Source organism: Mesoplodon densirostris, chromosome 10 (assembly GCF_025265405.1).
Source record: "Mesoplodon densirostris isolate mMesDen1 chromosome 10, mMesDen1 primary haplotype, whole genome shotgun sequence".
Lineage (NCBI taxonomy): Eukaryota > Metazoa > Chordata > Mammalia > Artiodactyla > Ziphiidae > Mesoplodon > Mesoplodon densirostris.
Window position 1 is genome coordinate 89,492,300 of NC_082670.1, and position 25,818 is coordinate 89,518,117.

A 25,818-nucleotide genomic window follows, 5' to 3' on the forward strand; every position below is an offset into this window, starting at 1 on the left:
CTCTGGTCTCTGTATCTATATGTTTGTTTTTGTTTGATTTGGTTTGTTCATGTTAAAAAAATTTCACATATGAGTGAAATCATATGGTATTTGTCTTTCTCTGTTTGACTTATTTGACTTAGTATAATATCCATAATATCCATCCATGTGGTTGAAAATGGCAAGATTTCATATCTTTTTATGGATAAGTAGTATTCCATTGCACATATATGTAGTACAAGATGTGAACCCAGTTCTTTGTGACCCCAGAGCCTGGACTCCTACCTCATTCTCACCACATCCTTCCTAGAAATAGGAAACTCTTGTCTGGAATATTTTAGTGATCTGCTACCTAATTCCCTGCTTCCCTCCTCTTTCCTCTTTAGACCTTTGTCCTCCCACCAGCTTTCTGAAACATGCACCTCTTCATCGAAGGCCCCCTTCCGTCCTTCTTTGCCTAATGCATTCTCTGTCTTCAGGACTTCCATACCCTGAGCTTTCTCCTTTGAATTCTCACAATACTTTGCTCCTCTCTTAATCGAAACCCTTTGCAGCTAATAGTCAGCTAGTCAGGTATTCCAGGGATTCCTAGGCTGTGGCTGCAAGCAGTCAGCTTTGTGTGTCTGTGCCTGTGTGAATTTTTTCTGGAGGCAGTCCATAGTTTTCATATGAGTCTCAGAAAAGTATTTGACCAAAAAGGTTCAGGTATTCTTATTTATAGGAGTCTCTGCCCTCCTCCAAGTAATGAGCACCTAGAGGCGGGGAGCATATCTCATTCCAATTTATTTCCTTAGATGGCTATAATAATATATTTTTTGAGTAAATAATGAATACATAAATATCTCTATAAGTAGAGCCATGGGTATAGCCTGTGGGTTAAGAACACAGGCTCTAGAACCAGACTGTGCCTTGGATTGAATTCCTTCTCTGCAAACTCTTCAGCAAGTGATGCAGTCTCTCAGAGCCTCACTCTTCTCATTGGTAAAAGGGACATCATAATAGTGTTTAAGTTAGTGGGTTGTTATTGAGGAATAAATCAAGGTATGGTATGTAAAATGCTTAGCACAGGAGTGCGTAGCATACCTCCCATAATTAGCTGCTACTATTAGTAGTAAGAACTTTTGAAAGAGGCTGGAGGATGAGAGTCTCATGATTTTTCTAGTTACTATCATGGAGATTTTACAAAAAGATTTATCATGCCACTTTGAGTTTTCAAAGCTTAAAACCATCGTGTTTTCTCTAGCCATGGTGGCAGGTGCAGCTCAGAGACGTCCCTGAAAAGTTGTTCTTGGACATTTCCTTTCCCTGTGGCCTCAACCCTGGCCGTGTAGCGGCTCGGGCTTCATAGATGGATACCCTGAAATGCCAGCTAATGGAAATTTTGTGATATGGCCACTCTGCCCCCGAGGATTTGGACATATGCTTTTTGTGTTTAAATCAACAGAAAAAAAGAGCAGCTGTAGCCACCCTTCTGCATAATCGTTGAAGTAGCCCTTTTCCTTGCATGTCTTGGAGCCCCTGAGTGCCAGGCCTGTCACTTACTGTCCCCTCTGTGCATCGCAGGTAAGTCCAGTAGGTCAGATGAAAGGCAGAGGCCGGCAGGGCATAATCACTTATTTACGTAGCACTGATGAATAGCTGTACACAGATCAAGGCATACATGTTATTTATAGTAGTGCGGCCATAGGGTCACATTGGCAAGAAGCAGCCTCTAGAAAAGTGCTTTAGTTGGATAGTTATGAACTCTGGCTCATTACTGTGCACTAAATATAGAAAAGGGAGTTTGAAATCTCTTTACAGAAAATATATTGTGAGCTGGGTTCATTGACATAAGGGGAAAAACTGTTGACTCCTATTTTCCCAGAGTTTTTTACGAGTGTATACCGTTTCTTTTCATCACTGGTAAATGTATGACCTTTAGTAAGTCGTTTGCAAATACTATTTTAAAAAAAAGTCTTTAAAAAGTATAGCAGCTTTAATCACTGTCATCAAGAACTGGAGACACCCCAGATGTCCTTCCACTGGTGAAAGGACAAATAAGCCATGGTTCGTATATACAATGGAATATTAATTTGCAAATAGGTACCGATACCTGCTGCAACATGGATTGATCTCAAATATACTTACTAAGGGAAAGGAGCCAGACTCAAAAGTCTCTGTATTAAATGATCCCATTTATATGACATTCTGGAAAAGACAAAACTATAGGAATAGAAAAATAGGTAGTTTCTGGGGGATGGGGTTGGGTGATGTTTTGACTCCCCAGGGGCAGCCTAAGGAGTGTTTGAAACGATGGAACTGTTCTGTATCTTGATTGTGGTGGTGGTTACATGAACTTATGCATTTCAAAACCTCTAGAACTGTACAGCAAAAAGGTGAATTTTAATGTTATGTAAATTAAGAACAATTTTTTTAAAAAAGAATGACAGCGTGTACCTAACACACTGAGAGAGAAATGTGGACTTGCTTTGAAAGGGGCAATGCATGTCATTAAAATCTCATAAGTATCTTTTGATTAGCTACTAGAAGTCAGTGCTTTATAGGAAATCAGAAAAGAAAGTACTGGTCTATATGCTCAGTGGCATAACAGTCAACTTTGGTAAACATGCACAAAAAAATAAAAGGGAACATTACATTTGTATTATGGAAATTTAGACAGAGGAGAAAAAGGCATCTAGCTGGGATCATGGATGATTTTTGTTAAAGTGAGGAAGGTTTGTCAAGGTATTAATATAATCTTGAAGAATGGGTCGATTCTTAAAATGTTTTTTAGTAAACTTTTAATGAAAGTATAACATTCCTACAGAAAAGTATACACATCTTATGTGTACTGCCTGATGAATTTTCATGGAGTAATCCAGTCTATGAGAGAGACCATTACTAGCATCCTTGCACCTTCTGCTAGTCAACCCTTCCCCAGGTATAATCACCATCCTGACTTCTAACATAGATTAATGCTGTCTGGGTGTTATTTAACTTTATACAAATGGAACAATACAGCCTGTACTGCCATGTTTGGATTCCTTTGCCCAACATTATGTATGTGAGATTCATCCCTGTTGTCATATGTGGCAATAGTTTATTCCCATGGAATATTCTGTTATATGACTATATCACTATCTCTTCTGCTGTTGATGGGCATTTGATTTGCCTACAGTTTTGCACTGTTATGAGTGGTGCTGTTATGAACATTATTGCTATATGCTTTTTGGTGAACATGCATATACATTTCTGTTTGCTGTGTGCCAAGGAGTGGAATTATTGGGTTATAAAGTATGCATATGTCCAGCTTTGGTGAATACTACAAACCGTTTCCAAAGTCTCTGTACCAATTTACACCCACAGCAGCAGCATCTGAGTGTTCCAGTGGCACCATTCCTCCTCGCCAACATTTAGTAATGCATCTCTGTTTCATTTTACTGAAGAATGTGTAGAATCTTGGTAGAAAGGGATGGTGAGTGCATGATGGGTATTCCAGGCAAGAGGAACAATTAATCAAGAGCATGCAGCTGGGGTTAGAGAATGAGTGCAGTAGTTCCCTGTTATCCACAGATTTAGTTATCCATAGTCCACCACCATCCAAAAATATTAACTGGAAAATTCCAGAAATAAACAATTCAGAAGTTTTCAGTTGCACACCATTCTGTGTAGTGTGATGAAATCTCATGCTGTCCTGTGCCGTCCTGCCCCAGATGTGAATCATCCCTTTGTCCAGCATATCCAGTCTGTTAGTAACTTAGTAGCCATCTAGGTTATCAGATTGACTGTCGTGTTCAAGTAGCCCTTATTTTACTTACTGATGGCCCCAGAGTGCAAGAATAGTGATGCGGGTGATTCAGATATTCTCTTACTGTGCGTAATTTATAAATTGAACTTTATCCTAGATATGTATGCATAGGAAAAAGCATAATATATATAGAGTTCAGTACTACTCATCCATTAGGGGTCTTGGAAAGTATCCCGTGGATAAGAGGTGGGGGACTACTGTATGTTGTTTGTAATGTTTGCACTAGTTATAATCGTTAAGACTAGAAAGATAAGTTGGCCTTGATTGCCAGTCTAAATAAGACATTTGAAATTCATTCATTCTATGTTGATAAACCATATTTTAATTTTAATTTTAATTTTATTAAAATAGTAGCATGGAAAATGAAATATTGCCATTTGCAGCAACATGGATGAACCTAGAGATCATCATACTAAGTGAAGTAAGTCAGACAAAGACGAATATCATATGGTATCACTTATATGTGGAATCTAAAAAAAGGTACAAATGAACTTATTTACAAAACAGAAATAGAGTCACAGATGTAGAAAACAAACTTATGGTTACCAGGGGGAAAAGTGGGGGAAGGGATAAATTGGGAGATTTGGGATTGACATATACACACTACTATATATAAAATAGATAACTAATATGGACCTGCTGTATAGCACAGGGAACTCTTAATACTCTGCAATGACCTATAGGGGAAAAGAATCTAAAAAATTGGATATATGTATTTGTATAACTGATTCATGTTGCTGTACAGCAGAAACTAACACAGCATTGTAAATCAACTATACTCCAATAAAAACAGGAAAAAAAAAAAATAAAGTAGTAGCATGGAAGCAGCAAAGCCATGCTTTAGGAAGAGTTATCTAGTAGTAGGTGTAGGATGTACTGCAGGGAGTGGGGAGCGCAACTTAGCCGTCCAGGCCAGAGCTGGATCATGGCAGAATAACTGTGAGGGCAGAGGAGATGCAGTGTGGTGTTGACAGGTAACATATGATAAGTGACCAGACAGTGGAGGGTTAAGGGCAAAGGAGAGTGAGAGATACCTCTGACCTGATGGTACCTTAGCCAGATAGGTCAAAATTAGCCTTAATGAGCGGACTATTATCTCTATATCTTCACTTTCCTTACACTCCTTTTTAATCCTTCATAAAAAATGTGAAATATACACATAGAAGAGCACCTGAAACCTATCAGTTAAGTAAAGAACAATAAGATGAATAACCATGTCCCCTCTATTCATCCTGAGATATAAAATACTCTAGAAGCCTCACCTTTGATTACATCCTCCTCTCTATCCTACCCCCAACTGAGTTCACCACCACCCTGAATTTTACGCTAATCACTCCCTTGCTTTTCATTATGGTTCAGTGTTGCTATCTATGACTGCATGTCTAAACTAGACTTTGAACTATAAACAATGGAGCCATATGGCAGTATTCTATGTGACTTGCCTTTTTCAACATTGTTTTTGATTTGAAAAAGGTAGAGGCATATAGCTGTAGTTTATTCATTTTCACTGTTGTGTACTTAATCCATTGTGTCCATAATCTTCAATTTATTGATCTATTCCTCCTTAATCCTTACCCTCTGTGCTGTGGCTTTAATCACTCAACACAATTTTTACACGTTGACAAAATACTGTGGCATATGTAACTCAAGTATGTCAGTGTGCTGTGTCCCACCGACTTTAAAAGCTGTCTGATAGACACACTGAAGTTTTTGCTTATTTATTTAACACTTACAGTGAGTTAGAACTACTCTGTCCCCTGTATGGGAGAGCTGCTTACTTTAAAATAGAGTTTCTCACGCGCAGCACTATTAAACATTTGGGGCTGGATAGTCTTTATTGTGAGGGGCATGCTAGCCCTTGTAAGGTGTTTAACAGCACCCTGGTCTCTGCCTCTAGATGCCAGTAGCACCTGTCTCCCCATCTGTAACAACCAAAAGTGGCTCCAGACATTGTTACATGTCCCTTGAGGACAAAACTGTGCCGTTTGAGAACCACGATTTTAAAGGATTAGGATTCAATGAAAAGGCATTGAGTTACCATGACTGACAGGAGAGAATCATCAGTGTAACCTTCCTCTTACTTCCCTGCTGCCCCATCCTGGCTCCAGGTTAGAGGTATATTCTTGTCTTTGGGCAGTGGGCCTTCCCTGGTCCTGGAGATCAGCCATTTCCTCTTGCAAGTGCCTTGGCAGTTTCACTCCATGCTGGTGACTGTTTTCTATATTCTCTCTATATCTGCCACTCTCTTTGCTCTGATCCCACCTACCCTAGAGGTAGTCTTTACTTTATGGGTCTGATGAGAGAATCATGCTTATTGCATTTATAAATTGCTTCCATTTCTCCCAAAGCAAAGGAAAAGAAATATTTTTTGATATTGTCAGTTTAAAAAACTATAATAAACACATGTTAAACCAAAGTTAAAAGTGCCAGTGAACTATAAGATGATCATATTTCAAACGTTTTTACAGCATTATTGATAGTTTGATATTAATTTGGGCTTAAGGAGTTATGGAACATATGCAGAGTGGTAAAATGATGGGACCTTTTGATCTTTAAAATTAAAACTTTGATCTTCAAATTTTAAATTAAAATATATATAGATGGTACATGGCTCTCCCATAACTTTTTGTATGGGTTTTTTTCATGTCCAGCACAAACCTGTATGTGAATCCCAAAGCATTATAAAGTTGGCTCCATCTAGTGTATAAAAATATTATACAGCTAGGAAAAAAAAACCCCAACAACTCTACTGGGAATCTCCTCTGGTACTTTATTATGAAATTAGAAAAAAGGCAAACCAAAACAAAACTGGACTATAAGCTATATTTGTGCCCCAGGAGATAACACAGGCAGAAGTGACCTTCACAGTGTGAGAGGAGAGGTCATTATATATTGAAATACAGCATGCCTAACATTTTGTTCTAACAGCCTTGCCTTTTTTTTTTTTTTCTGGACGGAGGTCTTGTTTACAGGCACTATCAACAATCGTGGCGTCACTTCCATTGTGATATTCTCGGTCCTACTGGCCTGGCCCCTAGTTTTCCTGTATGGAATCATATCTGTCAGTCATGTTCACTTTCCACAGTTAGGAAGTGATTAGGGCTAGGCCCACGTACTATGATTTCAGAGCCCTGGATGATTTTCTTTATCAGACTGGAATTCTTTGTAGCTGTTCGCTTCTCACTGCAATAGACTAGCCACTATTTCTGGGCTGTGTTTAATCTTGTTTCCCCTGAAGGATTCTGACACATTCTTCATTTCTCTCAATCAGGGTTCCCAGATTTGAGCTGTGCTCATACTAACTTCATGACCTTTGCCCCCATATTCCATATGGAGGCTTAAATAAATAAAAAATATATATTTAAAGGAAATGCTGTAATAAATGGCAACGACAGATGGATGTACGTGTAAAATAAATATAATGAAATTGGAAGAAAACTGTTAGATCCGGACTAGCTGTGTGGTCTAGAAGGGCCTGAGTATGAGATCTGGGCTGTTTTTGTTACAAAAGGCAAGTGTTTCGAGATTGAAGACACATGAGCATCAAAAAGACACTTTTCCTGGGGTGAAAGAAATTGGAAAGGACCTTTCTCACTGTGTAATTCCATGGTCATTGAATGTGGAGTCTGTATGTCTCCATTTGAGACCATCCTGTATCCCACACTTTGAGAAACTTTGCTCACGATTTACCATCTTTGCCAAAGGAAGTTTGTCATGCTACCCCAATCTCCAAAGGCCTTGTTTCCCATCGAAAGCCTTTTTGAGTAATTCTTTCTTTTCTGAGTACTTCCTTACTTCTCCCATTAAAAAGTAGAAATTGTGCTGATACTTCACATTTTCTCTCTTTTTTTTCAACTAGATTAAGTTATTTGGGAACAAACGTTGTGCATTTCTTTACATTTCTAGTGAATGCCATTAATTTAACTCATGCTTGGTATAAATATTCAGGGAAGCCTGCTTCATTCCTGTTTTTGTTTTTTTGTAAAGGTAGATTACAGTCAGAAGTGACCAGAAAAAGCACCATGGTCAATTCATTAATCATTTAACCCATTGACAAATAGTTACTGGGTTCTTTCTCTGGGTCTGGAATTGTGCCTGGTTAAAGAATGAAGAGGTGAACTAAACAGGCATGGTTTATGCCTTCATGGAATTCAGACTCTAGTGTGGGGTGTGGGGAACAGACCACTAAAGGGGCGGCTCCATTGCAAGGTTCTAATTTTAGAATTAGTTTGCTTCTGTGATTGTTGAGTGGCTCACAAAAACTTGGCACAGAGAACCCTAGCGAGAGGCGTGTGGGCCCTGGAGTTTCAAACCCCAGATCTGCAGCTCATCAACATCTTAACTCTAGGCAAGTTACCTCACTCCTTGTCCCTGTTTCTTTATTTAAATAAAGAGAGATAAAATAAAGGTACAGTTATCAGTGTGATGATATGATGAATTCTCTGTCTTTTCTCTTCCCCCCTCTTTTTTTTTTTTTTTTTTTAAAGAGGCAGAGACACAATCTTATTTTTTCAGATTTTCAGATTTTCAGATTTTCAAATTCCCTGCCTGGCACACTTGGAAATGAAAACACATTGATCCTTAATCCAGTATTAGAAAGCAGATGTCCGTTTTAATGGGAATATCATTGTGGATGGCGCTTAAAGATGGCAAATTCATGCAACTTCCAAATTGTCTGTTTAAATTAGTAAATGATTTGAGCATTCTGAGTTGCTCCAAAACATTTCTGTCTTCAGAGTCTAAGGTCTATGATATATTATTGATGTACTTCAAGCATGTTGAGTAGTGCCTGGGAAGTAGTAGGTGCTCAATAAATATTTGTTGAATGAATGAGTTTTAATAAATATTTTTCTATCTTTTACTCATGATTTTGTCCATATCTTTTAAAAATGAGCCAGCGTTGTTTGATATGAGGAGCTTAATAAGCTTGAATGGGTGTGGTGGTGATTCTCTGCAGCTCCATCACCAGCTTCATCTGTAATAGCTGGCAGGTAATAAATACTTGGTAAATGTCAAAGCAAGAATTAGGTAGTTTTGTTAGGCACTATTTTTTTTTAAGGACATATAGCTTAATTTTTTCAAGCAAAGATTTCATTTTTATGTCACTGCATAGCAGTATTACTTGAAATTACAGAGGCTATTAATTTAAAATATTGGTTATTTTAACATTTTACTATCAACATATATATACACGCTTTGATTATAGGACTCCCTAGCGTGTAAATTAGATTCAGAATGCTAATGTGTATCCAATTTATGATGATTGATTAGATTTAATCAACAGACCGGAAGGATTTCTGTGCAAATATTATTTTTTTCATTTCAAATCCTATTTGCTCAGCATAACTGAAACAGGATGTCATTAATATAAGAGTGAGTATTGAGATGCTTTAGAAGTTTGGGAAACTTGATTATTGACATAAATTTAACCTATGGTGATCTTATGAACACAGAGAGGTTTGATTTGTTATACTTTTGCTTATTTAAATACATTATTTCCTGCTTGACTTCTGAGTATGTTTATATAGTAAAAATACAAATTAAAAACATAACTGACACATCGAGTCAGAGCTGAAGGTTCCCTGGGCTAGCAATTTTGTCTGTAGCTAAGACAATCATTGAAAAAACATTGGTAGTTGTCCACTCTCAGGAGAAGTTTCAATCGCCATCAGCATCTTAGTTTTTAGTTCTTCACTATGAATGAATATGTTATTCACAAGTATCTCTAGACCCTTCCTGAGCTTACATTTATTTTCATACTGCATAACCTCTTCAAATACCATGTTTCAAAAGCATTTTCATTTTTGTCTCCTAATAATAACTTTTATTTGTCCTACAACTTGAAGTTCTTTGATTCTAAGGGCTGACTTTTCATGCCCTACAGGGTACTGAAAGTGTCCTTTTTCCTTGCATAACATTGATTGAGTGCTGTTTTTTTGCAGGTACTGTGCTAGGTACTTTTCATACCTAACCTCATTTAATCACATAACCTGTTAAATAGGTAACATAAATATCTCCATTTTACAGATGCAGATCTTGAGAGTCAGAAATGAAATGAGTTGCTCAAGGTAAAGCTACGAGTTGAACACAGTGCGTGGGGTATGTGTGTGTCTACAGTACACCACCACACTATGCTGTCTCCAGTTGAAAAACGGTGCTAAGTTTACGTCTGTAAGAGAGACTTATCAGTTGTTTACTTATTTATGAAATAGTGGACCTCTCAGAGGTTTTGTGCTCACAGGCCAAAGTCACTGCCCTGGATTCTTACCACATGTTGTACAAATGAGAGCTTTCACACCTGACACACTTTCGTACCACCTTCCACCATAGCATTGTGATTTCCCATGAGAAACAGTCTGTCTCTACCTTCAGCTCAGTTTTGGGGATACAAATATGGGATTTACATGAATGGAATAGAAAGTCTAACTGACAGAGTACCCTTCTTCTTTATTTTCATCCCTTTTCCAGTTCCCCCTTGGACCATAAAGGATTAGGTGGTTCTTTGAGCTGCTGATGCCTTGGTGTCTCAGAGAGGGAAGCTGAGGAAGGATGGATTCACCTGCCTTGTAGCCAGGACCTCAGCTAAGGTGGTCTGTGGAGGCCACTTCTAATAGCTGAATATTGTGTTGCTTTAAAATACTTTAATATCTTGACTCTTGCTCGGAAGAAGAACGAAACTGATGTCTTTGTTGATGACGATGGGGTTGCACTCTCCTGCTTATGTCCTCAACACTGTTAGGAGGATGGCAGACACACCCTATGTGCTTATTTGCTCTTCAAGCTTTAATTACTTTAAAAAAAGAGTTACTACAGGAAAAGACAAGTCCACATTTTTCTTTTTAAATAAGTTAAAAGTCCTGAAGGCGAAGATTTCACTTCTTATAAAGTCATAGTGTGAGTAACTTTGTGCCCCCCCACCATGGCAACAGCCTTATCTTTTCCTATTTATTTACCTAGATAAGGAAATTAATTGCATTTTTACTAAATTTCTCATTTGAGGAAATGCCATCAAAGTGGCATAATCTCAAATCAGTGGTTCCCTCCTCAAGTTTGTGTTGTCTCACAAACTTGGCTTATTTTGTAGATTGTGGTCTGCTTATTGCAAATACCCCGCTGCCATTTATAGAGAACAAAGAGACAGCTCCTGAATTGCCTTTAATGCAGAGCAAGTATTTCTTTTGAAGTGAACTCTAACAGATAATATCAGAGAGCTCAAGGGAAGGAACTAATCTCTCGTATTGATTTTTTTTTGGCCGGTGGTACGCGTGCCTCTCACTGTTGTGGCCTCTCCCGTTGCGGAGCACAGGCTCCGGACGCGCAGGCTCAGCGGCCATGGCTCACGGGCCCAGCCGCTCCGTGGCATGTGGGATCCTCCCGGGCCGGGGCATGAACCCGTGTCCCCTGCATCGGCAGGCGGACTCTCAACCACCAGGGAAGCCCTCGTACTGATTATTTATGAAAGACCAAGCTATTTCTCCCTTCTATTTCTCCCTTCATTAATTGCTTAAAATTTTACTTTGACAGCATTTGAGATGTCTCTTTGTAGATTATATCTGTATTCTCAGGACAGAGTTTTCTAAACAGTTTTAAAAAAAACATTATTTTTTTCTCCTGGATATTTGTATAAGCATCTAACATTTCTTAATGTTGACATGAGCCTAGATTAAGTTTACCTGGGGTCATCTTGGTCTTGTCTGCATTTTCCTTTTCAACCTTAAAGGGCTTCTTTGTGAGCCAGGTACAATGATCCGTCTTTCAGAAGATGCTGTACCATCATTGTTACAGGGAGATCTGTTCCTGGTAGTAGAAAAAAAAAAAAAAAGGAAGAAACAAGATGAAAGAGGTAAACGTTATTGAGTGGTACTGAACACTTACTTCTGCAGGTAAGTAGTCATTAAAAATTTCCCTCAGTCATGCTGTGAGGGGTTCAGATTAGAACTGCTGGGCTGCCAGTTCCTTGTAACTTTGTATCCTAATACTTTATCCATAAAAGTGAGTTGTGTTCAGCAACTAAAAGCTTCCAAACGAAAAGTATACAATTGTGAGTCCCACTTATACCTATTGACTTCCTAATTAATTAAATGCCATCATCAAATTATATTTCAGAGCTCCTTCATTACCTGATCTTTTTCATTTTGTCACTCATCCATCCATTTATCCATCCATCCATCCACCCACCCATCCATCCATCTAGCAAAAGTTTATTGAGCACTTACTTTATCCCAGGCACTGAGAATGAAATAAATACAAAGAAAGAACCCTGCCCTCAAGGATGAAAGACAAACAAATAAAATGATTAGAAGTTGGAGTAAGTGCTATAAAAGAAAGAAAAAACATTTACTGGGAGAGTAAATAGCAGAAGTGGGTGTTCCTGCTTTAGGTGGGATAGGGGGCAGGGGAAGCCCTCCCTAGGGAAGAAACAGAAAACCTGTGAGACCTCATCTGAAAGGTGAGAAGGAGCCCCCCTGGGAAGGAGCCCCTGGAGCAGCCATTCTGTCCTTCCTCCTCACTCTTACCATGGGCCTGTGTACGTGAGTTTGGGATTTCTCTGAGGTGAGTCCCAGAGAAGCAGAGCCTCTTGCATCTTCCTGTTTATCTTCCCCACAGCACTTGAGAGATGTCTCTCAAATGCTGGGTGCATCAATAAATGTTTGAGTAGAAGGGCCTTTCGGTGGCATCTTTTTCCAGAGCATGAACACGATGGCATGTGGGGAAAAGAGGGGATGTGTTTGTTACTCTGGAGAGTAGTTTGTGAGTTTTGTAATCACTTTCATGATACTCATGAATCAAGGCTTTCACTCAACATTCAAAGCATATCCATTGAAACTCCAAGTGAACACTTTAATATATCGAACTATTCAAGTAAAGACTTCTTTATTCAACAAATAAAGGGAACTTCCATTCTTGGGTGTTTTTCTGTCACTCTTGGAGAGATAATTTACATAGAATATATTATATATAATTATGTATATTATAATATGTTATATAATAGTGGTTCCCAAGCCTTACTTCACATTGCCCTTTATGAGAATTTTTTTTAAAATATGGAATTCAAAACCATGCCTTTGGAGAGTCTCAATCATTTGTTTGGGGAAAGATTCTTGACATTTGTATTTTTAAATGCTCCTGAGTTGATTTTAAGGAGATGGAGTGGGGAGAAATGTCCCCAGGTGCTTCTGATAGGAATACAGGTTTGGGAACCATTGGCTGGGATCACAATAAAACGTGATGGGTAGGTGCTTCCTAAATTGTATGAACTCATGGGTCAGTATAGTCCTTGGCATGTATTAAGTCCTCAAATGTTAACTATTGTGAGGGTGGTGAGTAGAAGTAGTTTATTGAAAAGAGCAATAACTATCAGAAGGAAAGATATAAGAAAATGATGTGCTTTGGGGGCAATAAAACATTTGATACCCAAATAAATCAAGAAGAATTCTGACTGTGATAAAACAGTGGTTCTACTTTTCTTCAGCTGAGTTTTGGACAGGATAACAAGTAAAACCTCTTATCTCTTCCCTAACATGTTCAACATAGTGATTGAATTTTTCCTTCAAAAAAGATTGTGGACCAAATTTAGCCAAAAAGAAAAGAAAAAGTTGGCTGTCACTTGGATGTTTGATAGTTTTAAGTTCCATTTTAGTTAAGGTTGTCTTTGAAAAAAGGCAGTAAGAATTCTGATGACTCTAGTTGATTTGCTGGAATTTGGGGCAAGGAGTAGTAATTAAGATTTTAATTGTATTGGAGTACAGGTAATATTTTTATTCTGCATTCAGCGTTTTGTATTAAAGAATAGTATCGTTCTTTCTCCTCTGCTACCAATTCTTAGTTTGTGTTTAAATTTAGGGTTTCGGTGTATATATGCATTTATGTATATATGTGTGTGTTTATACATGTGCATTTGTATACGTATATGCACTTAGGATACATATCTGAATAGTACAAATGTGAACAAGAGAGTTGCTTATACATTATAGATTAATCCATTTTAAACATATGAACATCAACCATGGACTATTTTTTTAACATCTTTATTGGAGTATAATTGTTTTACAATGGTGTGTTAGTTTCTGCTTTATAACAAAGTGAATCAGCTATACATATACATATGTTCCCATATCTCTTCCATCTTGCGTCTCCCTCCCAACCTCCCTATCCCACCCCTCTAGGTGGTCACAAAGCACCGAGCTGATCTCCCTGTGCTATGAGTTGCTTCCCACTAGCTAGCTATTTTACATTTGGTAGTGTATATATGTCCATGCCACTCTCTCACTTCGTCCCAGCTTACCCTTCCCCCTCCCTGTGTCCTCAAGTCCATTCTCTACGTCTGCGTCTTTATTCCTGAACCACGGACTATTTATTTTACTAGGTTCTAGGGATACAATAGTAAACCAAACAGACATGGTTCCTACCCCTCAGAAGACATTTGTTGAATAATTGCATGACTACTTGAGGGGCAGTATCGTGGAAATCTATGTAACGTTTTATGAATTTTGTAGATGGTGTCAGATGTGTAGGTCAAGCTTTATTCCATTTGCCAGTGGGTATTTCATTGCTGTGTTCAGGGAGATCCCCCAAGAACATTAGCATAACATAGGTATTTCTGAAGTACCATGAATAAGTTGAACACGTGCCCCTTAAAGGTAATTTTACTTGGACACTTATGTAAATGGTCAATGGTTAGCCTCCTTGGGGTGGTAGATTGTCCAGGACAAAATATCAGGCTATGTCATTGGCGGGACACGCCAGGGGAGCATTTGCTACCACATTCTGTCCCTGCTGGAACGGCTGGAATTGATTCCATTGGTTTTGTGATCAACGTTTGAGAGCCCACGGAGAGCACAGGTTTTCCCTGTGTGTAAGCATGTAATAAATCAGGGTTTCAGTTGTAAAACTTCCCCCGGTGCATTGTAACTTAATGCAGCTTCAAATAGTGTCCAAGGTGGGAGAGAGTCCAGCTTGGTCTTTTAGAAAAATCATCCCTTTAAGGTCCTGATATGGTAATTTCCCACCCTCTCTGTTTTCTTTGATCTTCCAGTTTCTTTATGTTTTTGTTTTACTCTGTTGCATTTCCATTGGTTCTGTAGATTGGTCAGTGTGCATCCAGAATAGACAGTTCCAACTACAATCATAATTGTAAGAGTTATTATTATTATTTTTTTTTGCAGTATGCGGGCCTCTCACCGTTGTGGCCTCTCCTGCTGCGGAGCACAGGCTCCGGACGCGCAGGCTCAGCAGCCATGGCTCACGGGCCCAGCCGCTCCGCGGCATATGGGATCCTCCCGGACCGGGGCACGAACCCATATCCCCTGCATCGGCAGGCGGACTCTCAACCACTGCACCACCAGGGAGGCCCTAAGAGCTATTTTTTATTTGAGAGCTTACTATGTGTCAGACTGTGCCATACACGTTACATATATTGTTTACTTCAGTTTTAACAATAACCTACAGGATAGCCATTGATCATTTCCCCTTTCTCAAGTGAAGAAACTGGGGCATGGAAAGTTTAGTAAATTTGCACAAGGTCACAGAATGAGTAAGTGCTGGGATTTGAACCTGGTTAAGTTGACACCAGAACCTGTGTTCTTCTCTTTTTTAAAAAATTAATTAATTAATTAATTTATGGCTGCATTGGGTCTTCGTTGCTGCGTGCAGGCTTTCTGTAGTTGTGGTGAGCGGGGGCTACTCTCCGTTCCGGTGCACAGGCTTCTCATTGCAATTGGCTTCTCTTGTAGTGGAGTATGGGCTCTAGGCGCATAGGCTTCGGTAGTTGTGGCTCACAGGTTCTAGAGCACAGGCTCAGTAGTTGTGGTGCACGGGCTTAGTTGCTCTGGGACATGTGGGATCTTCCCGGACCAGGGCTTGAACCCGTGTCCCCTGCATTGGCAGGCAGATTCTTAACCACTGCGCTGCCAGGGAAGTCCAGAACCTGTGTTGTTGATTTTTATGCCAAACTGTGCTAGAGGCAGGAGAAGTGAGGTATGGAGTAGTTTAGTAAGGGGAATAGTGTAGCATCTTAGTCATCTGTTAACCCTAGTACCCAGCACAATGCCAAGTGTGTAGAAACTCCTCAATAACTATTGTTAATGAATGCAGTCATTTGCATCAGGGACCTGGCTTCCCCACCCCACCCCCATTCCTTCTATTTATTGGTCTTTAGCTTTACCAGTAATCTACCCACTTTAATCCACTTCTCTCCACTCTTGTCCCTTCTCCCCTCCCCCATAAAGTATCATCACCTCCTACTAGGACTATTGCAGTAGCCAATCTTGCTCCTTCTCTAGGTGGTTCTTGATATAGCAGCCAGAGGGACCTTTCTAAAAGCTCAGATGTGAGCCCATCACTTCCCTGCTTATACCCTCTCAATGGTTTCCTGTTCATCTTGGAACAAAATCAGTGACTCTTCTCTGGTCTCCCAGATCCTGATGGTCTGGTCCTAGCCGCTGCTTTAGTCTCACGGATGCCATGATTTCCCTTACTCTCTGTCCTCCAGCCACAAAGAATCTTCCTTCTAACTCCCCACTTCAGGATTCTTGCACATGTCATTACCACTGCTCAGAAGACTCTTCTCCCGTGCCCCCCTCCACACCCGTAACCCATGACTGCTACCCCCACTCACTTCTATGCCCAGAGGCCCCTTCCTAAGGGAAACCTTTTCTGACCCTTACATTTTAAGCTTTCCCAGCTCCTTGTAGCATTTACCACATTTCGTGATATATTTGGGTGATTATTTAATATGTGTCCCACTAGACTGTAAACTCCAAGAGTTTGCACAGTGCCTGGGACGTAGTAAGTGTTCCATAAATATTTATTCAACAAAAGAAAAAATGAAAAATGAACAAAGAATAAAAAAAGCCAGAAATAGCTTGTCGGAGACTCCTGGCTGGATATTTGCTATTATTAAAGGGAAATGAAAGGAAGATAATTTCATTACATTATGAAATTCAAGCTGGATTATGGTTTATAGAGACTGCATTGTTTTCCAACTATGTACTTCGGAGACAAACTCTTAGGCACAGAGAGGTGAAGTAACTTGCCCAGGGTACACAGCTAGTCCATGTCAGATGTCTTTGTTCTGACCTCTGAGTTGTGTGTAAGGAGAAACAGACATATTTTCATAACTGTGCAGGACATCTTTGGTGTGCTGAGTTTGTAGGAGCTGCATCAGTATTTGATAATATTGACGTCATGTCACAATTTTAAAGCATCTTTTGAGAGCATGTATTATTATTTCGGCACATCCAGAATTTAATTAGATGACAATCTAAGAATACACAGATGTATGGCCTAAAGATGTCCTAAAAGATAGAGCCCACAGTTGAAGCAGCTTGTGTTTAACTTCCACCAGGACTGGGCAAGGGAAGCCCTCCATATATTCTTGGGGTCTGAGGGTAAGGAATGTTGTCCAGATCTCTAGCTTGTCAGCAGGAGAGCATGTGCAGTAATCAAGCTCCAGTTCCAAAAATGCCTGTGCATGGATGCAAGGCAGCTGGAGGTGTGTGATGAGCTGTTGCCAGAGGTCCCCCCAGTTGAGAAGGGGCACAAGCTGTCCCACAACCCTCCTGGATTCTGTGGCTCTTTTAAGTGTTAGAAATTCACCGGTATGTGAAATTACCTCAGGTTTCACGTTCTCTGTAACGCGCAGCCACTGCAAGCCTCCACTGGTACCTGTGCTCGGGAGGGCTAAGTAAGCATCCCAAGGTGTCACCTGGCTGCCGGGTTGGATTTCTGGTGGTGCCTGTGTCCTTGCGAAGCCCCCGTTGCAGGGTGAGGCAGCATTTTTGTCCTGCAGGTACAGTAGGTACTGGATTAAACAGGTCTGCTGTTTCAGACAGACACCAGGCACCGTTGTAGCACGAGCTGTGTTTGGATTGGAGTTTCCAGGGCCTTATCAGGAGCCACCCCTAGTGACACAGCCAGTGCCAGAACTAACTTTGACTTTCACTCTTCACCAAGGGCTTGCAGAGCACCTTAAAGGAAAAAAGATGGAGGCGCTTAGAGTTCAGATGTTCATGCCTTGTTCCTTTGAAAGCTTATATCTGTAAGTGAAGTTTTATTCTGGAAATAATCCTGGGACCACTTGACAGGAGTTTTGTTTTTTGTTTTCTGTTTTTGTTTTTTGAGGGGAGGACAGAGAAAGGGGAGGTTCTATTCGGAGTTAAAAATACTGGAACTGTTACTCTGTGACTGTGGCTTTAATCGGCTTCAGCTGTAACCTCTAGTAGGTGGCTATGACAAGGATAACGGCTAATTTGTGGGGGGAGGCGGGATTGAAATGCTAGCCCATTAGCTCTGCCTTCTCTTTGGAAATGGAATGTTGGTCTTAAATTAATCATGCCAAAAATGACTGCTTGAAAAATCTGAGTGAGAACAGGGCTTGATTTATGATTACTAGGTAGACTGCAGCCCAGCTTTGTGATGAATAAAAAAGGGTTTTCTTCGGGAAAACGAGCGTGCTTAGTGACATTGGTCAAAATTGCCCCATTGCAAACACTTTGGATATTTTGCTTTCTCCCCCCCCCGCCCCCCTCGCAACTGTGGAGTAGTAACAGTTGCATTAATAAACATCTCGTTTGCATTTCTTCATATTGATTTTTTTTTTTTTTTCTCTTTGAGAGGAAAACAAAACATCCAAAATCAGAATCATCTGTCTGGCATAGAAATGTAGAACAAGCTTGAAATTGGCACTTTCAAAGAAATACTAAAATGGAGAAATGCTAAATGGATCATAGCTCTCCCCGCCCACTCCCCCATTTCCTTTAACATTTACTTTCAGTGTTAGGTGATAAGATTTGAAAACAATACTAAAAGCTGTGTCCCTAAGTGAATAAGCATTCAAGCAAATCAACTTAAGCAAAAGCCACCTCTGGAGCTTAATAATTATTTACTGAACGTTCCTGGGTCATGAGAGAGGTTCTGATTAAGTCAGAAAAGCATTATGTTCAGCAGCTTGTGAAGGTGTGTTTAAAGACGGCAAGAATAATGGAAAAATACTCAATGTAGTAGAACTATTTTGAGAATTTGATTCTGAAAGAAATAAAATTCCCATAAATGTAATTGTGGTAAAAGTTCCTAATGTTCAGTAGAGAAATCTTTAAAAGGTTTTACAGTAGCTTTAAAAATTATTTTTAATTTGCTATTTTTGCTGTATTGTTTGCTTTTATAGATGTTTTTCATTGTATGTCCTTAAAACAGTTTAATTACTCATTTATCTAAAATGATAGAACATTTTATGAACAGAGTATACATAATTGTGTATTTAAAATGTCATCCTGTTAGAAATGTTATAATTTTCTGCTTTGTAAATCAGATACTAGTTAGGGAGATGATGGCTATTCTTTGTGATTCATACCCCACAAAAATGTCCCCTATAACTTACTAATTTTTGAAATATTATTTTTAAGCAAGTTAATGGATATCATGATTGGATAAAACATGCCATTCAGCTTAAGAACAGTAGTGGTGTCATCCTTGAATTTACACCCAAATTAATTCTTAATTTCAACTACTTTTGCTTAATTGATTTTGAATTTTCTTTTTTTCTGGTTAACTAAAATACTGGCCGCAGGAACATGCTTCCTTTATGAACCCGCAGAATGAAATTCTTAGCACACATCTTTGACAAAACTTGTTCACTGAGCTGTTGCCCATTAATTTCTTTGTGCCTGCTCTTTTGGGGAGGGCACACACTGTGAATTAATTGTTTCTTTTGTATTCTCCTCTAGGAAAGCAAAGAAACACCATAGCAGAAGGCAACATTGTAAGAGATTTGGCTTCCTAGAAAATAACTTGTCAGTTTTCACTAGTTTCAAGTTACTAGGAGCCTCAGAGGGTACCAATCCAGGAATTGAAGTACAGCACAGAAGAATCCATTGCCTATTACTTATTGTCTGCAGGGTGTGCTGGCCACTACTCTAAGAATCTTACTTGCATTAATACGTTCAGTTCTCATACTTGCTCTATGACAAAGGTACTTTTTCCTACCTCCATTTTGTAGATGACAAAATTAAGGTTTGGGCAGGTGAAAGATGCTGCCCATGTCATATAGCTGAGAAACGATAGAGCTGGAATTTCAACAGAGGTATTCTGGGCCCATGTCTGTGCCTTTCTCTGTTCCGTTCTATGGATTCTCATTTCAGATACTGAATGAATTGATGTTTCTTCCTCTGCCTTTTAATTGAGTGTGTTTCTCCGATGCTCAGATTTCTGGATTATCCAAACTATAACTCCTTTGAGCTTTTGAGCGGCTATGATTAGTCCAGTGCCACAGTACTTGTCTATCAAATGGATTTCCTTATATCCAATTCAGTGTTGATTATAAGGTGACTGTTTGGGGGAGATGAAAACTCTACTAAATATATACAATGATTATATGACCTATTCTGACTTGAGAACTCTTAAAATGTGGAAGGAAAGTGTGTCTTAGAATTAAGGTAATACAGTAGGTCTCTAGAACTGAGCTTTTTGGGAAAAATGTGTTCGCTGCCACTGGATGACTCAAGCAAATGGTTTGACTAAAAGTCTTCCAACACTAAGGTTTTAGTGTTATCTGATTTTAGGAGGTGGGGTATTTGTTAGAATAGAGACACCAAATTTACTCTTTGGATAGATACTTATTTCATCCTACTATATGCTAAGTATTCTTTTAGGTGCTGGGGAATTTATATGTGAATAAAACAAAAATCTCTGCCCTCATAGTGCTGGCTCTATCTGGTCATGAAGGGCCAGGAACATGCCAGCTCTGTCCTTAAGTCTGGTTCTCATCCTCATGGTCCAAAGTGGCTGCTAGTCCTGCAGCCATTACAGCTAAATTCAAGGAGACATGATGGCAAAGATGGGTTTCTCTTTAGGGAGAATTTTTGGACGTACCACATGACCTTTCTGCTTAAGTCTCATTGGCAAAACTTAGGCATGAAGCCAACCTAGCTCCTGGAAAGCTGGAAAATGTTGTGAGTGGCAGTGTACCAGCCTAAACAAGGAGAAAATAGAATGGATACTAGATTGTTTGAGTTGTAGCTCTTAGGCTGAAACATTGATTTTTTTTTCTTTTTTGGAATAACTTATTTTCTAAAATGCCACAAAAATGAGCTATGGTATAACAGAGTACATCCAACTGACTTAAACAGAAATGGAGATTGAGAGTCCCTTGTAAATCAATATCCTATGTCCAGGGTTATCAAGGCTTCAGGGTTATCAAACCATCAAGGATGGTTTGATCCAGATGCTCTGTGTCATCTAAACACTGGCTCCTTCTTCATTCTTCCTTCTTAGGCTTCTGTTCCCTCTTTCAACTCACTTCACTGTTTCGTTTAGTTTGGCTTTCTTTTCACATAGGTCCAGGAAGTTCCAGATTTATATCCTAGCATCTTTCCAAACATTAGTATACATAGAGGTCTTTTACCCCACTATTTCTAGTCAGTATTTCTATTTCTACTCAGCATAGGGCTGACTGTTATTGGACCATTTTAGAGCACAAGCACATTCAATGGGTATGCTGATTGGTCCAACTTACGCTGTGTTTCTATGTCTGGAGTTGGCAGCATCGCCATAACCTACCTTGTGAACGGAAAGTGAGGAGACTGATTTTTCAAGGTGAAATCAGGGTACTTTGCCAAAGAAGTGGGACAGGATGCTGGGCAGGCATAAGTAACATGTGACCACCATAAATCATTACCACTATTTGTAAGGCTGGCTTTTAAACCATGACAGGTGCACACATTCACTGCTCCTGAGATCACAATTGGTACTTTTGTCTTGATTACCACACAGTATTGCAGACTTTGCATCTTGGTTGATATGTTCTAGACATGCAGTAATTGTTAAGCGATTAAGGCTTCTGAATCTTCTCTGACCTGTTGTGACGTTGTCTAGACAAGTGGACAGAGCATGCCCTGTGACTGGGGCAATTATTTGAGTAGAGATAGAAGGCTTTTCTGTCTTTAAAAAGATCCTTCCAATTACTTACACACTCATGTCTGAATTCTGTCATTAGATTGTCATAGTTTTGGATAAAAAGTTCCTTCTTTTAAAATACTCTAAGTGGGATATCTTGTCATGACATATCAATTACTTACACCTTATAGGCGAAATTTTCAGAGCCTTTTAAAGCATGGCGTCTAGATATGAATGAGATTCCATAGTCGGACAGTGTAAACAAGAATTCTAGAACATGGTCTAGTGAAAGGCAGCTTGATAGGAGAGACAAGAAGCGTGAGTGTGGGACCCTCAACTTTATCTGCTTTATAGCTTTTTGATAGTAGGCTGACGGAAATAATTTCTTCGAGGGGAATTGAGAGTTAGGAGCATGGAAACCCGTGGTGGCATCTGTGGGAAATGGAGGACAGTCATGGCCTTAAAATGAGGAAATGGCACCCTCATATCCTTGTTGGAAAATATCTTTTAGTAAGAGAGTCTCCTTGGTTGGAGTGTATAGAAGTGAGAAACTCTCTTTGGGAGGGGTGAAAATAATCAACTTAAAAAAAATCTGATGAGGAACGTTGCCTAGAAGAACATTGGTCTAATGTTACAGAGGTCTCAAACATTTTTGGTCATCCCTCCTAGTTAAAGTAAGGTTTTTTTCAAGCAGACTCTCTCAACGTGTTTTTATTTTACTTATAAATTTTATACATGTGCCACTATACTAATACTGTATTATAATATACAACATGTACAAAAATAGAAAATAGAAATGATGGATAAGTTTTATATAAATTTTAATCTTTTCTTCCTGCACTCCAGGGTATCATTTTTCTGTACCCTCTTTTGAATATTGATATATTGGGAATCTCATTATGTTTCTTTTTGATTTTGATATAATCAGTTATTGAAATTACTCTTACTGGCATCTGTCAAAGGTCCAGCTTAAAGAATACTAATCCTGAGTAGATACGGAGAGACTACGCTGTTTTTAAACTAATTGGGGTCCAGGTGTTGAAAAGTAAGAGTTTTAGCTTTTTAACTTGCGTATGATTGCTGGTTCTTGCTTTTAGAATGCTTTCCTCCTTTTGTACCATGGAGAGTAAAGAGCTCCAGAGGACAGGTGTTCTGTCCTCTCTGGACACCATGCTACCCTCACGTCTAGCAGAACCCGGCCCTCGGAAATGCTTTGCCACAGCATTCAAATATTCGTTGAAGGAAAGAAGAGGAGGAAGACAAGCTGCACTCTGCAAGTCTTTTTATTTCCTCCATGCCAGAAACATGTAGTTTTTATTGTCTGAGCTGGTAATGTTACCAGAAAAAGCTGGATGTTTGGCATGTTTTCATGTTTTTTTCTTGACCACTAAAACCAAGGTTGGTGATGCCTGAAGTCCACAAGATCTCAATTTTTGAAGCCAAACTGTGAAATCTGGTACTTTCATGTTTACATGAGTTATACTCTCAGTTATTTTAAGTGAGATATATATTTATCACATATATCATATATACCATATATCAGACATACCATATATTTCATATATATATCATGTAGACAAGTAACAATGTATTTTCTTATTGGTACTTGCGTCCACCATTCACGATGAAGAAGTCATCTTTACGCTTACAAAGCGATGACTTTGGAAGGAACGGAAAGGTTAAGATAATGGAAGTGCTGATCATTCTAAAATGTTAGATACCCAGACTGCCATTTAAAAAGATATGTCCATTTACTGACTCTTATTTCGGTGATTTATGCACTTGGACTTACTTTCTAAAGACTCTTAAAATTTTCTTTTTGCTGACAGAACAACATTTTTGTAGATTCAACCTGTGGATTTTTTCCTTATGATAGAGTAGTTGTGTTGTAACCATGACGATCCATTGGCAGTATCTGCACAAATGTTTTTGTCTGTTTGATTTTATAGCCTGTTTGGCAGGAGTAAGTAGTCCTTCCCATTTCATTCCATTCAACATGTTGGGTTCAGTATCAGAAGGACTCTTCAGAGCTCTTGTGAGGGTTACTGGAGGTTGGGAATGGAATGTGCATTTCCTCAGACATGGAAGAAAGTGTTCTGGTCTAAGAATCAGAGATGTGTGTTCATGTCCCAGCTCTTCTACTAGACAAATGGGTAATCTTAGGTGTTCTAGTTTCTAAACATGGCATCCGAATCAGGAGCAGAGTTTTTGTAGACACATTGATTCCTAGGCCTTAGCTAACCTGAAGTCAGAATTTCTAGGGATAGAGCCTGGGCATTTTGACTTTAGACAGCGGATATTGTGGCAGCCAGTCTTTTGCATTTGGAAACCCTGGTAGCTTAACCTGTTCTCGGTATAGCTTTCTTACCTGTGCATGAGGTTAATTATCATGCCTTCCTGCATCTCCACTGTGTATATGAACATTAGCCATTGTGCTTTCCTGGACATAATTACATTGTATCCAGTACAGGCAAATGCTAGGCTTTGAGCTCTATCACCTGAATGATTATAAAGAAGATTAGTTTTTCCTGGAGAAAAATGCTAGGATTTTTACTTTATATCTGGTGAGAGAACTGCAGGGTAAATTATCTTCCCTCCACTCCTGCAAAACTTTGTCAGATTCTCTGAATTAAATAGGGATTGTCTAAACCTTAAAAGGCAGATCTGCTATGGTCCAAACTTGCATATAGGCTTATGAAAATTCACTTCCTTGCATCAAAAAAGAAGTAGCATGTTCATGGTTTCATATTTTTTTACTACTAATTTTTGAGCTCTGTTCCAGTTTATGTGACCTATGTTCTGGTTATTGTGCTAAGCTTTTTACATCTATTACAAATTTTAATCCTCCTAACAATGCTGAGAGGCAGATATATTAAACAGTCTATAAATAAGGAAAACCAAAGCTCAAAGAGATTGACTGACTTGGCCATGGCCACAGGTTAGTAAGTGTCAGGGCTGTACTCTGCCTGAGGAATTGAAGAGAGGAAATGCAGGGGAAAGTGTATCAGCTCCTTCCGCCTGAAAGGTAAGTTTCAACTGACAACCAGATTCATGTCTTGGATGACGATGATATGGAGACCAAAGACTGATTCCTAAAGTCTGGTGAGGGGGTATTGGCATCACTGTTAAACGTGAAGGGTGGTCAGGCAGGTGTTGTTTGGCTGGCAAGGTATTGGATTTCATGGAATTTCTGATACATTTAAGTGGTTGATCAAGACAGTGGAATTAACTCTGAATTTAGGAACATACCAGATAATTCAGAGCGCATGTCCACATACCTCTGTCATCACAGAGAAGAGGCAGACTTTGAAGGTTAAAAATGTAAATTCAGCCATCGAGGTAGGAACTTGAGTCACATTTATGGCTATTTATGTAAGTGTCCATATTCTAGCCACTGTGTTGAGCACTTTAACTTAGCTCACTCGATCACTGCTGTACATTTAGGGGGTGGGTTTTGGAGAGGCTCAGAGAGGTTGAGTGGCTCGTTAAAGAACAGATTGCTCAGCAGTGACTGAGCTAGAACTTGTGTCCAGTTGATGGCCGTCCTCCTTGAGTTACCACTGAGCATTTCCCACTTGTCAGGGAGGTTGCATGTCTGACTTCAGTGATTCGGGTAAGTGCCAGTAAAGGCATTTGTCTCCCCTTCAGTTGGCTTTCAAAGGGTGATTTCTTGTGGTGAGATGTATACCTTCCCATGTGGAACTAGATAAGAGCCAGATAATCTACATAATTGACTTAATTTTAAGGCATCGTAGAAAAATTATATGACCCTGGCTTTAAACTCTATGAGATTAGAAACCAGGTGTTCCCAGCACCTGGCACAGAGGAAACACTCAATAACTATTTGTTGAATAAATGACCTTTACATAATCTGATTAAAAGGAATAAGACTGATGGAATTAGGATTATCTAATGCAGATTGGGCCCTGGATGAGTTCAGTTAGCTTTAAAATTAAATACATTGAGACAACTCGTTCTTGCTTATTAGTAGTTTAAGCATCAGGTCCTCATTTTAAAAATAAGCTTTTGGCCACCTGTAATATTGTCACATAAACCTCGACTTTGAGTTTAAAACATTATGCTCATTTGACCTGCTAACATTTTGAAGTGTAGGCATCTTCATTTTTGTCAGCAAGGTGATAATTGCCCATTCAATTATTTCT

At 39.2% G+C, this 25,818-nt stretch overlaps 1 protein-coding gene across 11 annotated transcripts in view; it reads left to right on the plus strand.

Moving 5' to 3' along the window:
• MITF (melanocyte inducing transcription factor) overlaps positions 1-25,818 on the plus strand; it is a 226,576-nt gene that overhangs the window by 105,955 nt on the left and 94,803 nt on the right. For 2 of the 11 annotated variants that reach the window (XM_060110002.1, XM_060110004.1), the window contains exon 1: positions 17,746-17,804. The exons of 8 other annotated variants lie outside the window; for them this stretch is intronic. In XM_060110002.1, the coding sequence (XP_059965985.1) occupies positions 17,749-17,804 (56 nt within the window). In that variant the 5' untranslated portion in view covers positions 17,746-17,748. Of the gene's footprint in view, positions 1-17,745; positions 17,805-19,501; positions 19,524-25,818 lie in introns of those variants that run through there. One more of the 11 variants, XM_060110007.1, reaches the window with a different exon arrangement.